Source organism: Tyto alba, unplaced genomic scaffold (genome assembly GCF_018691265.1).
Source record: "Tyto alba isolate M040663 unplaced genomic scaffold, T.alba_DEE_v4.0 Super-Scaffold_5, whole genome shotgun sequence".
NCBI lineage: Eukaryota > Metazoa > Chordata > Aves > Strigiformes > Tytonidae > Tyto > Tyto alba.
Genome location: NW_024881326.1, coordinates 12,692,539 through 12,705,037, shown reverse-complemented (window position 1 = coordinate 12,705,037; position 12,499 = coordinate 12,692,539). Strand labels below are relative to the sequence as shown.

Sequence of the window (12,499 nt, the reverse complement as noted above, 5' to 3'; positions counted from 1 at the left end):
ACCATGCAAAAGTTTTAGAAACAGCAAGGACAAAAGTTACATTTGGTTTTTGGTTTTGTTGTTGTGGTGTTCTAAGGATATAAGGGAAACAAAGTCTGTAAAGATAGGTAAACCTTTTCATTAGACAAGCTTCCGTAACTGGAAAAAGACAATTGTCCAGCGCTATTCAGGCATCAGATTATAGCAACACTGCTACTTAAAACTGTAGAAACAGTGAAGTGTCACTGTCTCAGAAGCAAAAACAAATAAACATGAAGTTTTTTCCCTTTTTCATTCGATTAGCTGAGCTAATGACAAAAACAACTTTCCCCAACAAATTGAGCTTACCTTAAATAATACCATAAAATTATATTAATAACAAAAAAAGGAATGAACTAACAATGCTGGCTGTCATGGGTAATAGGTGCTTTAAAATATCTAGATTAAAAACTGTTTCTCTAATACTTATGTTCTGCATTTTTTATTAGGACTTTTTAAGGGAAAGAACTCTTTCAAAGTTGTGTAAGCCCCCCCTCCTTCAAAACTTCCTTTTCCGAAACACACAGGAGTCTCTAAAACAGCACAGAATTCAGATAAGGGGGTTTAATTTTTGAAACGGCCTAAGAAGTTTCTGCAAAGGAAAAAATAAATTCTTCTGAGGTTTGATAGAAACTAAGGAGAAACTTAATTATGAATCTTATTGAGTCTACATCATGGGTGCACCTATTTTGATTTGCTAAATATAGAATGAACTAAAGAATCGGGTTTTAAATCCTTTCAGGAAGTAGTTTAGGAATGCCTGAATAATACATAAGCACACATATAAGAGAAGAACATGACATTTAATTATAATATCCTTAGTAGTTAGTCTACACAGGAAGGAGAGGCACACAGATCTTTGCATTATGGCTGGATTTCATATTTAGCTTCAAGACAACATTTTCTTTGTCTGAAAAACAGAGTGCATATATTACTCCTACACCATCTAATTGAATAATAAAAAATTAAGGGTTCTGGTTCTTTTCAATTAATATTGTAACTACTCTAGGAAAAAAAAAAAAATTGGTCTGCCCTTTCTACTTAAAAAACCAAACCACCAAAAAGCAACCAAACAAAACCAATCTGTTACAGTTCAGCGTGGCTAGTAAAGTGAACTGCTTCTAAAATTCCATTTGAAAAGGGTAGAGTAGTAAGCCAGTGCTATGCTCCTTGATACACACTCTTCATAATACATGAATTCAACTTTTTTTTTCCACCCTTTCTCAACAGAGCTGCAATTTTTCATCAATTGTGATAGGAGTGATGCTGCCCAGTTAGTTTGGCACCTACCAGTCATCATTTCTGAAGAGACTTCTGTATTAATTTGTGAAGACAATTAATTTCTTCAAATCATTCCACCCGTTGCAAAAGGTGCTAACTGAATCACATCAGTGATGTTGTACTGTGGAGCGAGATCCTCACCACAAGAAAAGCAGTTGGGTGGCCCGGCCAGGGGGGTCACAGAGGGAGGGCAGGGAGGCCACGCGTGTCTGAGCTGTGTGTGTCAGCTCCTGCCTGTCCCTGGCAGCGACGCTGCTTTGGATTCTGAGCAGGCTTGATCACAGGAGCCCACATACCCTGAAGTCCACTGCACCTCATCAGCATACGCTGCATGGCATTTTGGAAGCCACGACGGGCCTGGGTAGCAGTGCTGGGCAGAAAACCCCGGAGCGCGGGCAGTGCCAGCAGTTGGCTGTGCCTGGGGCGGCTTTGTGGCGCTGTATAGTGCTGGGTACGGCTCCCACTACTTAAAGCAGCTGGCATTGGGCTGTACTCAGTGGCATCCAGCTGCACCATCCTGTTCCAAGCTGTTAGTTCTGTGTAGCATCCCCAAAAAATGTTTACTTCAAGAAAATGTCAATACTGGAAATTGAAATGGCACCATTTTCCATATATAGCCACCTTTCAGTTACGACATACACCTTTTACCATAAAGGCAAGGCCTCTGTTTGTATAATCAATAACTGCAGTATTTTTGAGCATGAGAAGTGTAGAACCCTTGCACTATTCAGATATTCTCAGTCTGTAGAGCAGATGCTGCGTAATTAAGAGATTTGCATCTTATTAAAACTGTCTTTAGCGTTACTCTGTGGATTATCATTCAAAATTTTACTTCAATGTTGTTGTTATAGAACAACATCACAGATTACTGCAAGATGCATGCCCTTCCTGAGCTCAAACTGTTATGTAAAGTAACACTGAGACAGACCAAAGGCAGAAGGATCTAACACCATCTGTACAATTAAGGCCTGTGGATCACCGGTGTAGTCCAAATCCTTGCAACTTCATGAACACAGAAGTCGCAGTGTTGCTCAAGCATTTTTCTTTAGATTTTTGTATATTCCACACTTTTCAGAATTTAATATCCTTTTAAGTTTTCAGATGTGTATGCGTTTTGTTATGAGTTGGACTCAATGATCCTTATGGGTCCCTTCCAACTTGATATATTCTATGATTCTATAACCAGAGCATCAGTTCTAAGCTATGCAATATTAAGAGCACACACACACTTTCTTCCAGTTGCTGCCGCATTATGCTGAGGAGTATCTCAAGGAGTACAGAGACTGTAAATTCAACAGGCACAGGACAAAAAGGAAAGAAAAAAGTTAAGTCCAATATTGGTATGTTGCTTTACAAAAACATCTTTTGGGTTGATATAACCACAGCTTGGCACTGGAAAATCCTGTATATAAAATATTCTTATAGGATTTGGGAGGGTTTATGTATTTCAAAACTCAGAGTACTCAATACACCTATAAAAATCTGAATTTTCTTAAATAAGTTGAAAAAAAAAATTCAGAACCCAAATTTCTTTTAGAGCAGAAAGGTGATACTACAGGAAATCTAGCCTGCAAACACTACTTGAAGAAATCTTGGTATCCACTGATCACTAAACAGACTGTTTAAAGAACTCTCTCTTATAAAATCACACTTTCTCAATGATAAACAAATTAATGGCTAGCTGAACTGTGTACTCTACAGACATGTTTGAAAGTGGCATGGGACAGGTAACTCTTGAGTTAGTGTTGACCCAAGAAGCTGAGTGCCCGTGTCTGAAATTACAAGCACCATAGCTGTGTGAAACAGCACATATAGCTCCTGTATATCCCTGTACTGACACAACAAAACTGCTTTGAGTTTTAAGCAGGCTTGATCAGTAGAAGCTCAAATACCCTGAAGTCCACTGCATATCTCATCAGCATACACTGCATAGCATTTTAGAAAGAACCAAGTTTTCCTCCCCTATTTGGTTGCCTCTGGACATTAAAGAAAAATAATTTTCAACATTGTTCAATGACTTAAAAAATCAAACCCATCCCCACAAAAAATACACTGCAGCTAGATAGCTGGAACAAAAGACTTGAGGGGAGAACTTGGTTTGAAAAGAGGGGAGGGGAATTGGAATACAGATAGCATATAAAGGAGTAACGGCATAATTAAAAGGCTGAACTAAAGATTGCATACAAAAGGATCTATTACCACTGTAAATATACTACACGATTTAAGATTACTTTGCCATCAATACTGATTTTTCTCATAAATATTTTAGCAATTTATCCTTTTCAAATGTTGTAACGGGGAGACCCACCTCATAGCCACATTGCTTCCATCAATGACAATTGGCCTCAAGTTATCACTGTTATCCACAACTTCATCTTCAAGTGACAATTCAGGGCTTGCTATTTCCTTTGGGCAAGGGCCTCTTGGCACCAGAGTACTAGTGGTACTGCTGGCACTGCTCTGTCCCTCTGATTCACTTTTGTTGCCAAGTCTCACAAGCTCTGCCAGAACATCATTGATGAGTGCATCTGCTCCCAATTTATTCAGTACAGCCTGGATCTGATCTCCTGCATACCCAAGCTTTAAAGCAAAATCCATTTTAGCTTGGTATTCCTTGTCCAAATTTGTTTTGCATTCATCTAGCTTCAAGTCTTGTGTGATACTGCTCTGTGAAAAACTTGGGCGATCCAAACAAGGGGACCGGCAGAGTGGCCGATGTGGTTTAGTGGAAACCTCCTTTTCTCTCCACTGAGTATTGCTACAGCTGCTTCTGAAGTATGGTTGCTCAGGTTCACTTTCTGAGCTCGTCCATTCCTCAGATTCAGCACTGCATTCCCCAGCATCTTGTTCCACATTTCTGTCTTCTCTGGAGTGCCTCTTCTCCATTTTCAGCTTCCCTACCATAGACCAGGCCGTCATCACGTTCAGCTTCCAGCCAGAGAGCTCAGTTCTCTTTCATTTCCAAAGCCACCTGGAATTCATACTCAACTGCATCATGTTGGCCAATTAAAAGTTTACACGAGGCTGGAGTTAATTTGCCTTGTTTACTATGTTCTGGCATAAACAACACCAACATGAAGTTCCTTTAAAAAAAAAAAAAAAAAAAAATTAGCTTTTGACAAATTCTGCACAATAACCACAATGATTTTGTTTACAAGTCAGTAGAAGTCTCTAGTCATTGACATTTTTGTGTAAAAATTGATCATAATAAAACATGTAATTATGTTGTCTCTTTAATCACAAATTAAACTCTCTTTCCCTCCCCCAGCTACTCTACGCACAAAAAAAATTACACTTCCCACACAATAAACTTACAGCTAGAATTAATGGAATATCTCAGTAATATTTAGAGATAATAAAACAGAGAAGTGGGTGTCCCACCACTTTCACTAGAAACCTGTCTTTACAACCTTCTACTGCGTGAACAGCCTGTCTACATCAGGAAAAACTGTGTGGAGTTCCAGTATGCATAAAATCGAACACAAACCATTTCAGCCTCTTTCAGTAAGGGTTTACTATTAGAACCAACAAGTTAAGTTTACTGCAAGCTGGCTGCTAGACATGTAAAGGTCAATAACAAGATGCACAAAGGTTCTACACAACAATCATCTTGTGCACTGTTTACCGTACGTACTGCACTGAAAATTCCAAAATCAAAGATGGATATTACTGCATCTTGTCAGATAATCAGGATAGACACTCATAATTCTTGTCTTACATCAGAAGAAAAATTGTTCAAAGGATTCTAGTGAGAGGTCTGACAAATTAAAAGATTCAAGTAACCTGTGAAGGGCTGAACTGACATTATGGAGCCTTTGAAAAATAGTTGTTAACGTTTTAGATAAAATGGTAAACTAAGACCTAGATATAAATGCAGGTAACTGGAGAAAATTGATTACCAAAGTAATTAGCTAGAGGCCTACTTACAGAAAGCTGCAAGTCCCACTTTCCTCTCCTCTGTAAAACAACAGACCTGAGAATGCAGGATCTAGTATGAATAATGAAAAATAATGATATAATCGTCTTGAAGAAACCATTTATTTTAAATCCACTTTCTCATTTTGATAACTCTTGCTTTTGTTAGTCACCTCTTTTAGAAGTAACTACAGATAAAAAGAAGAAAGACTGAAAGATAGAAAAATTAAAAGGTACCAAACTTGTGAAAGAGCACCATTTTAAAGCTACATCTACTGCTGAGGCTTCTTTCAGTGAAGATGTAGTCCAAAGAGGCATGAGAAGCATAATATTGGATTTAAACAGCAATCACAGAAGAAAGACCTAGGTATTGACACCAGTTTTCCAATATACCTTTGCTTTTATAGCCAGTTACTGGTGTTCTGACAAATGCTGTATATATGGATGCATGAAAAGCTTTTTCCCAGGATTCCTATGGGAATTTTTGTGACACAAAATAGGCATGACTTTGGCACTAGAACAGAGATTGGTCAAAGATGTCCTTTTCTAACAAGCTCCTGACGCACCCAAAACGTAGTTAAAAAAAAAAAAAAAAAGTGAAAACATGACAAAAGCATGACATGTTTTTTGGGGAGGTTGTTGGTCACTAGTGTAACTAAGAATAAATTTGTATCTCTTCCATGCACCTTCTTCATCTCCTCTCATGTCTCTTCCACTCCTTCAGGCTACGAGCAAGCATTAAAAGAAGACAAAATTTACCTCAAAAGAGAATAAGCACTCAACCAAGTACATGAATTATTTATATACAGGACATTATCAAACACACTCATATTCAAAAGCTTTTTAAAAATCTGATTCCTAGTTCCCCAAGAGACCACAGTGGCTCTTATTTAATTACTGTGGTCTACCAAAACATCAATAATAATAAGAGAAATACTCCCTTAATGTACAGCAGTGTAACTCCCTTGATGTACAGTAATGCCAAACCTAGGGACTAAAAATAAGTATTAGAATCTGTCTTGGGGGAAACTTGCATCTAGTGTAGCTAGAAGAAGAGCATCTCTGACATTGTACATTTTATTACTTCTTTGATTTTCTTCCTAAAAATAGAACTTTATCTTTCTGAAGAACAATGTTCAGTAGATACTCAAATCAAGAGAATAATAATGGAAATGCTGACATGCATGAGTATCTTAGTGATGTAAAGCAAATGTAATAAACATAAACCCAAAATCTTACATACTAAAAGTATCTTTAAAAAGAAAAACTTTTTTTTTTTTCTCCTGAAAAACAGTATGGCATTTTACACCGCACTGTAAGCCACAGAAGAAAAAAATGAAAGAACCACCAGTGTGCACATAAGTATCATGGTTTGAGCTCAGAGGACAACTGACAATAAGACAAAGCTTATTCATTAAAAGTTTTCACATCCATTTGTTTTTAGGTAATAAGATGCTGAAAAACCATAGCCCCTGAGATACACCACTCATCTCGGAGTGCTTTCTTCCTTGACTATTTCCCTACATTAAATAGTGGTTTTCTGTTGCCTATAGGAATATTTCAGAGAACAACAGGTCTAGAAGAGTGGTAAAATTTGATAATCCAAACCATAAAAATGTTGAAGGATCTCTAAGACAGATCCCTAATGACCTAACAACAAAAAAGCCCTAAAATTGTCTCAAAGCGAAAAAAAAGATTATTAATCTGTGAAACATTTACACAGTAATATATAATTACCTTAAACAGGCCAAACAGTAATGGCACTCTAATTTATGCTCTTTAGTTATACATCTCATTTGGCTGTGGTAAATTTACATACTGGCAGAGATGGTAGGTATATATCCAGAATACAATGAAGTTCAACCCACATTTCCAGTGACACTGGGAAGTACCTACCTATGAAAGGTAGGAATTTTAAGAATATGTATGTTTACAAATGAGCAGTTTTAGGTAAATAGATTGAAGTTTTATTTATTTGTGCACTTTGTTTGCCTTGGAGATAATGATCTTTCATAGCCTGTTCAATTCACTTGTGGCCTCTTGAGAGTGGCTAAGAGGGAATTACTTCCATCACTAACTATACAGTGGGAAAAAAAAAAAAGCTTAGAAGAAACAAATAGAATATTCTAAAATACAGTCCTAGTTCTCATATCATATGAAGCACAGTCTGAGTGAAAATTTCTTTTGATGGATATGAACATCAAGATTCTCAGCTACAATTGAGTGATTCTTAAGTAAGCAAAAAAAGTACCTGACAAAGGTAGCTATCTTGGTCAGTAACCATTAATAGTCTCAAAATTACTCCAAACAATGCCAGATATAATGACTCGCACTTGTTCATGCTCTTTTTGTGATGCACATACATGCAAACACAAACACACGTGCATGCAGAGAGGGCTGCTCAAAAGCCTAGTTTCCTTCAGAAATTAAGCTACATAAAAAGCTAATCACTTATCTAAAAAAACCTAAAAGGCCAAGTTTTAGTCAACCAACACTATTTTTAAATAAAGAAGAACCATATTCTAAGTCCTTTATGCAATCTGGAATAAAAATACAGTTTCCTTGCATTTGAATGGAAATTCCAGCATTGATTAGTTAGGTTTAGGTTAGACTTTGATTAGGTTAGATTTAGATACTTGATGGTTTTTAATATCATGCATTCAAAGAGTATCCCTCTAAATAATTATCATAACTATTACAGAACTCTCCATTTGCATTTGAGGTGATTTTCTCTCACATAGTGCTAATAGCAGTATATGTACAACCCAAGTACTTTGGCACTGGACAAAGAACGGTGTGATTCTGTTGGTCCAAGTTTAAAGATCTCCATTCTTTTTCACAAGTTTTCATAATTTCTTTAAGCATAATGTCACAAGAATGTTTTTGGATTTTGTCAAACTCATCATGCCTGTTTTCCCACCTCTAGTAAATAATCCTAAACACTTTGCCAGTGGAAATCTCATAAGAATGATCAGCCAAAGGTTCTTAGGACTGGAAATAGCTTTGAAAGTATGATGAAGAGGTGGTTTAGTTTTTCAAATTTACTGTTAATTTCTCCATTGGTTTTATTTCAACAAATGATTTTCCAGAAGTAATCCATTTAAACCAAATTTTAGAGGACCAAATTTACATTCGCTTATAAACACTTAAATATTAATTTAAACTACAAGCAAGATATGTTCCTTCCCAGATGGACATTAAATCAACTGGACTCACTCAAAAAGACTATAGTTTGTCTTTTTTTTTTTTTTTTTTATTACAGTAATAAAATAATCTGGGTAACACTATCACTATTACTTCCACATTTAGAGTTTTCAACTTTTTTTTTTTCCTGTAAACGGCAACTATAGAAGTTTTACTCTTAATTTCTCTTCTTCCTTCTTAGCTGGAAAATAATGTATCTTATCTGCATATAAATTGACTTCACCATTTTGTTGTATTGTCCCAATTCCACATACATATCTCTACTTTTCTGTTATTTAACATCATATAAGCAATTTATCATAAATTTAATTTGTCCTTCCTTAAAAGTAAGACCTCATTTTAACAAGAAGATAGTTTGATTATCATCAGATCTGAATAATCCTGAATTCAAAAAATATTTAAAATATAAACAAAGAAATTTAATTCTAGGAACGATTTCTATCACTGCTGCTGGCATACTCACTTCTGTCATGCATACAAAGAAAGCGGCTCAGACAGATGCACTCCGTGTGAGGAAGCAGTACTCTATATCTACAAGGGCTGCTCTCTGCCAGTCCTATGCTGTCGTTTACTATTCTTTGGTTGCTAGTGACAGATTGGTGGATCTATTATGAAAGCTCACTCTATGGAAACGCCCACTTCTGTGACTCATCTTGGAGTTTCTTGCCTTTTTTTTTTTTTCATTCATGTAAGCCTTTGGTTAAAAGCCACTAACTAGGGAAATTTTAGCTGTCTCACCCCTCTCTTGCACAGCAGTGGAAAATACTTGTGCTCTGATGTAATGATCACCATTACCTTTCAAATATTTGAGATGGGAATTAAAAATCCACTAAAAAATAAATTAATCTCTATTTATATTCAAACTATTTAAAAAGTAAATCACAGTGTTTTATAAAAATCCCTTCTTCATATCCATCTAGGATCTTGTGAGGGAAACACTAAAAGGTACAGACAGGACCTTTGACAACTGTAGTCATTTCTACCAAGATATATCACTGATCTTCTACAAAAAAAATGATACAATATGTAAACATTGTATCTTCTGGAAAAGTTAGTTGTTTTTTTCCATTTACTTTAAACACCCAGCACACAAAGTCAATTTCTGAAAAGGCAACTTTTGTCAAAAAGCTTAGATAACCTGTTTTAGCATCAGCTGCTGTGTTGACAGAAAATGAGGCAGGCAGTCTCCTGAGCCTCTCTCTACAACCCCGTACACTTTTGTACAAAGAGCTCCTGGAAAACAAGTCAGCTTGCACTGAAGCCTCTCCACCCTCAGCCAGTCACTCCATCTGTGCAACTTCACTGTTCTGCTATGTCCACAGACTTGGGACATTGTAGGATTTGTTCCCAAATGCAGAGTGTTAAGTCACAAACAATGAGGGTCAAGAGCACCAAAACAAACAAACAAAAAATCCAACAACAAAAAATAACAACAAAAAAATTCCCACTGACCACTGAGAGAGGGCACCTAGGAAGGAAGAACTGATGTATTGCTCCTAAGACAGCAAACATAGTGGAATGAAGAACTGAGCAAGAGAAAGCAGCAGCAGCAACTACCACTACTTTAACACAGCACCCTTCCTGGCACCCTCCAGATTAGAAATCGGACTTGTAATACCACCCTTCAGTTACAAAAACAGCACTATGGTCTCTCCCTCATTTCTTCACAGCCCTGAACAGTCCAATCTATACCCTATTGCAACCCCTGGAACTACCCATAGCCTCACAGTTACCACTACAGATTTATTATGTGTGTTCATAGACTATGATCCAGACCCTTATCCCTGAGCAAACCAGCTCTCAACAGTGAGAAAAGGCCTAGCCACACAAACTGATTAGGTCTTGTCCTCAAATTGCAGTTGTGTTTGGGTTTTGGGTTTGTTTGTTTTGTTGTTTTTTTTTTCTTTTAAAATAAATCTGCAGTCCTATTCTGGAGCCCAGAACAGATAGTATCTCTCTTCAGTCAGTCAGTATTTTGATCTCATAAATCTGTCAGTCACTGCTTTTGTCAATACCAGCAATCCAGACGCAATCGGTACCACCACTCTGAAAAGGCTCAGATGCCCTATTCTTGGAAAGCTGAGGTCTCGGCTCTGTACCACTCTATGTCTGAAACCATATTTGGCCTCAGGTTATCTCTGGCTTCTAGTTAAGTACCTCTACTTGCTATCATTACCTCTCCACCTACAGTGTGGCAAGCATTCGGTATATTATTCCTTCTTAGTGGACCACATGGTTCTCCTTCAAATAAGGGAGCCATCCATGTTATAGGCATACCTATATAGGGAAATGAGTTTTCTGTATATTCAGAGCATTTAGGCTCAGTGACTTGAATTCACCACCTATCTCAACTGTTCAACTGTTTCCTTTGCAACAGTCAAACTAAAGAAATTGCTGATTAGAAACTATAAGTAGAAACTTATGAAGTTCCTATCAAAGATGGCTGATGCTGCCAGGAAATAAAGAACAAATGAGATACTGACCAGATTCTATCTTGATACCGCAAATAAAAGAAGGGCCCAAGGAAGAGTTGTGGCCACCACTCTTTACACCTTCTCACAGGAAAGGTAAAATGGTGTTAAGCAGATACAAGATTAACATTTTATATTGACATTAAGTCAAGCCCAAGTCCTCTGTTTTTTACCACTCTTACAATTTCTAATATAATTTTGAGCGAGTTTTGGATTTTTTTATTAAGCTTTTCATAAGTAGCTTGTCTTACCTTCCCCTTACTACCCCTTCAATTAAAATGACGTCCTTGCTTCATTGTTTGTATCTGTTTCCACTGAAGCCTAACCTAATAAAGAATTTTAAAACCCATCTATGACTGCTAGCATTGTTCCCTGCTTCCCATGCAGCTTATAGATTCTTAAGTATCACTTGTCAAATCCATGCCATATACTGTACCAAATAACTACGGTTTCTGTTCAGGAGACCCTGAGCAGTTCTATACCCCCAGTTCCAGCCATTGGTAAGGCTAAGCATGTAATCCCAGTTTACACACACAAGCACACACATGTGCAGCACACACACACATGACCAGCCACACAGATGTACACAAACACGAACACTCAGCCCTCACACAAACACAAGCAGTACCAATGGCTTCATCTTGTTCCCCTCACTGGCTGATAAAGGTGATGGCCCGTTAGCAGGAAATACATATATATATGTATGTATTGGGGTTTACGTGGCAAGGGGCTACGGGGGTGGCTTCTGTGAGAAGAGACCAGGAGCTGCTCCCATGTAGACGGGCCAGTGATGAGTCCATCAGTGATGCTGGTGGCACCTCTGTCTCACACACATGACCAGAGACAGACAGGCAGACACACACACACACACAAAAAACAAAAACAAAAAACAAACACCAAAACCAGCACTCTCAGTTGACCCTCAGACCTTACAGTCTCTCCAGCAGTCAGTTGGCCTGGACCTGCTGGTCTCTCTGGTAGCCAGCTCTTCCAGTTGTCTCACTCCAGAGATATACACATACATGGAGCTTCCTAGCCACTTAAACATCTTGACAGCTAGTTCAGCTTGGTATTTGCTAGCGATCATTCACCAACATGCGCATCCTCTGCTTGCTTGCACTAGACACACACAGATCCCAAGAGAGCCCTTCACCCACAAAAACAGTTAGAAATGGAGTTTAATGTGAAGACAGGCCAGCGTGCTGACCAAGTTCATGACATGGCCAGACAAGCATATTCATCAGCACCACCTTTACCAGGCAACCTGTCCCCTTTATCCCCTTATCCCTCTATTTCCCATGGTGGTTCCTTCACAAATCATCTTGAAACATTCATTCTCTCTCCTGACCCCTACAATGCGCTTGATTCCTCCCACAGACTGCGCAAGCCATATGCAATCACAAAATGCTCTTTCCTTGCATCCCCTAACCACGTCCCGTACTCACTCAGTCTCCAAGACAATCCAGACAGCCTCTACCATTAGTCAACTCATCGTGATGGGCATCACCTCCAGAGTACAGGGCTGACGGCTCTCCTATGACCGCCCCAGAGAAGCCTGTGCTGGGCCACCATTCCTCTGACTGTGTTATTGGGGTTCCCTTGCCTGCCAC

At 38.1% G+C, this 12,499-nt stretch overlaps 1 protein-coding gene across 1 annotated transcript in view; it reads right to left on the bottom strand.

Moving 5' to 3' along the window:
• Positions 1 to 12,499, bottom strand: part of ZC3H12B (zinc finger CCCH-type containing 12B) — a 34,477-nt gene that overhangs the window by 7,935 nt on the left and 14,043 nt on the right. The window contains exon 2 of the mRNA XM_042807203.1: positions 3,608 to 4,382. Coding sequence (XP_042663137.1) covers positions 3,608 to 4,218 — 611 coding nt within the window. The 5' untranslated portion in view covers positions 4,219 to 4,382. The remainder of the gene's footprint in view (positions 1 to 3,607; positions 4,383 to 12,499) is intronic.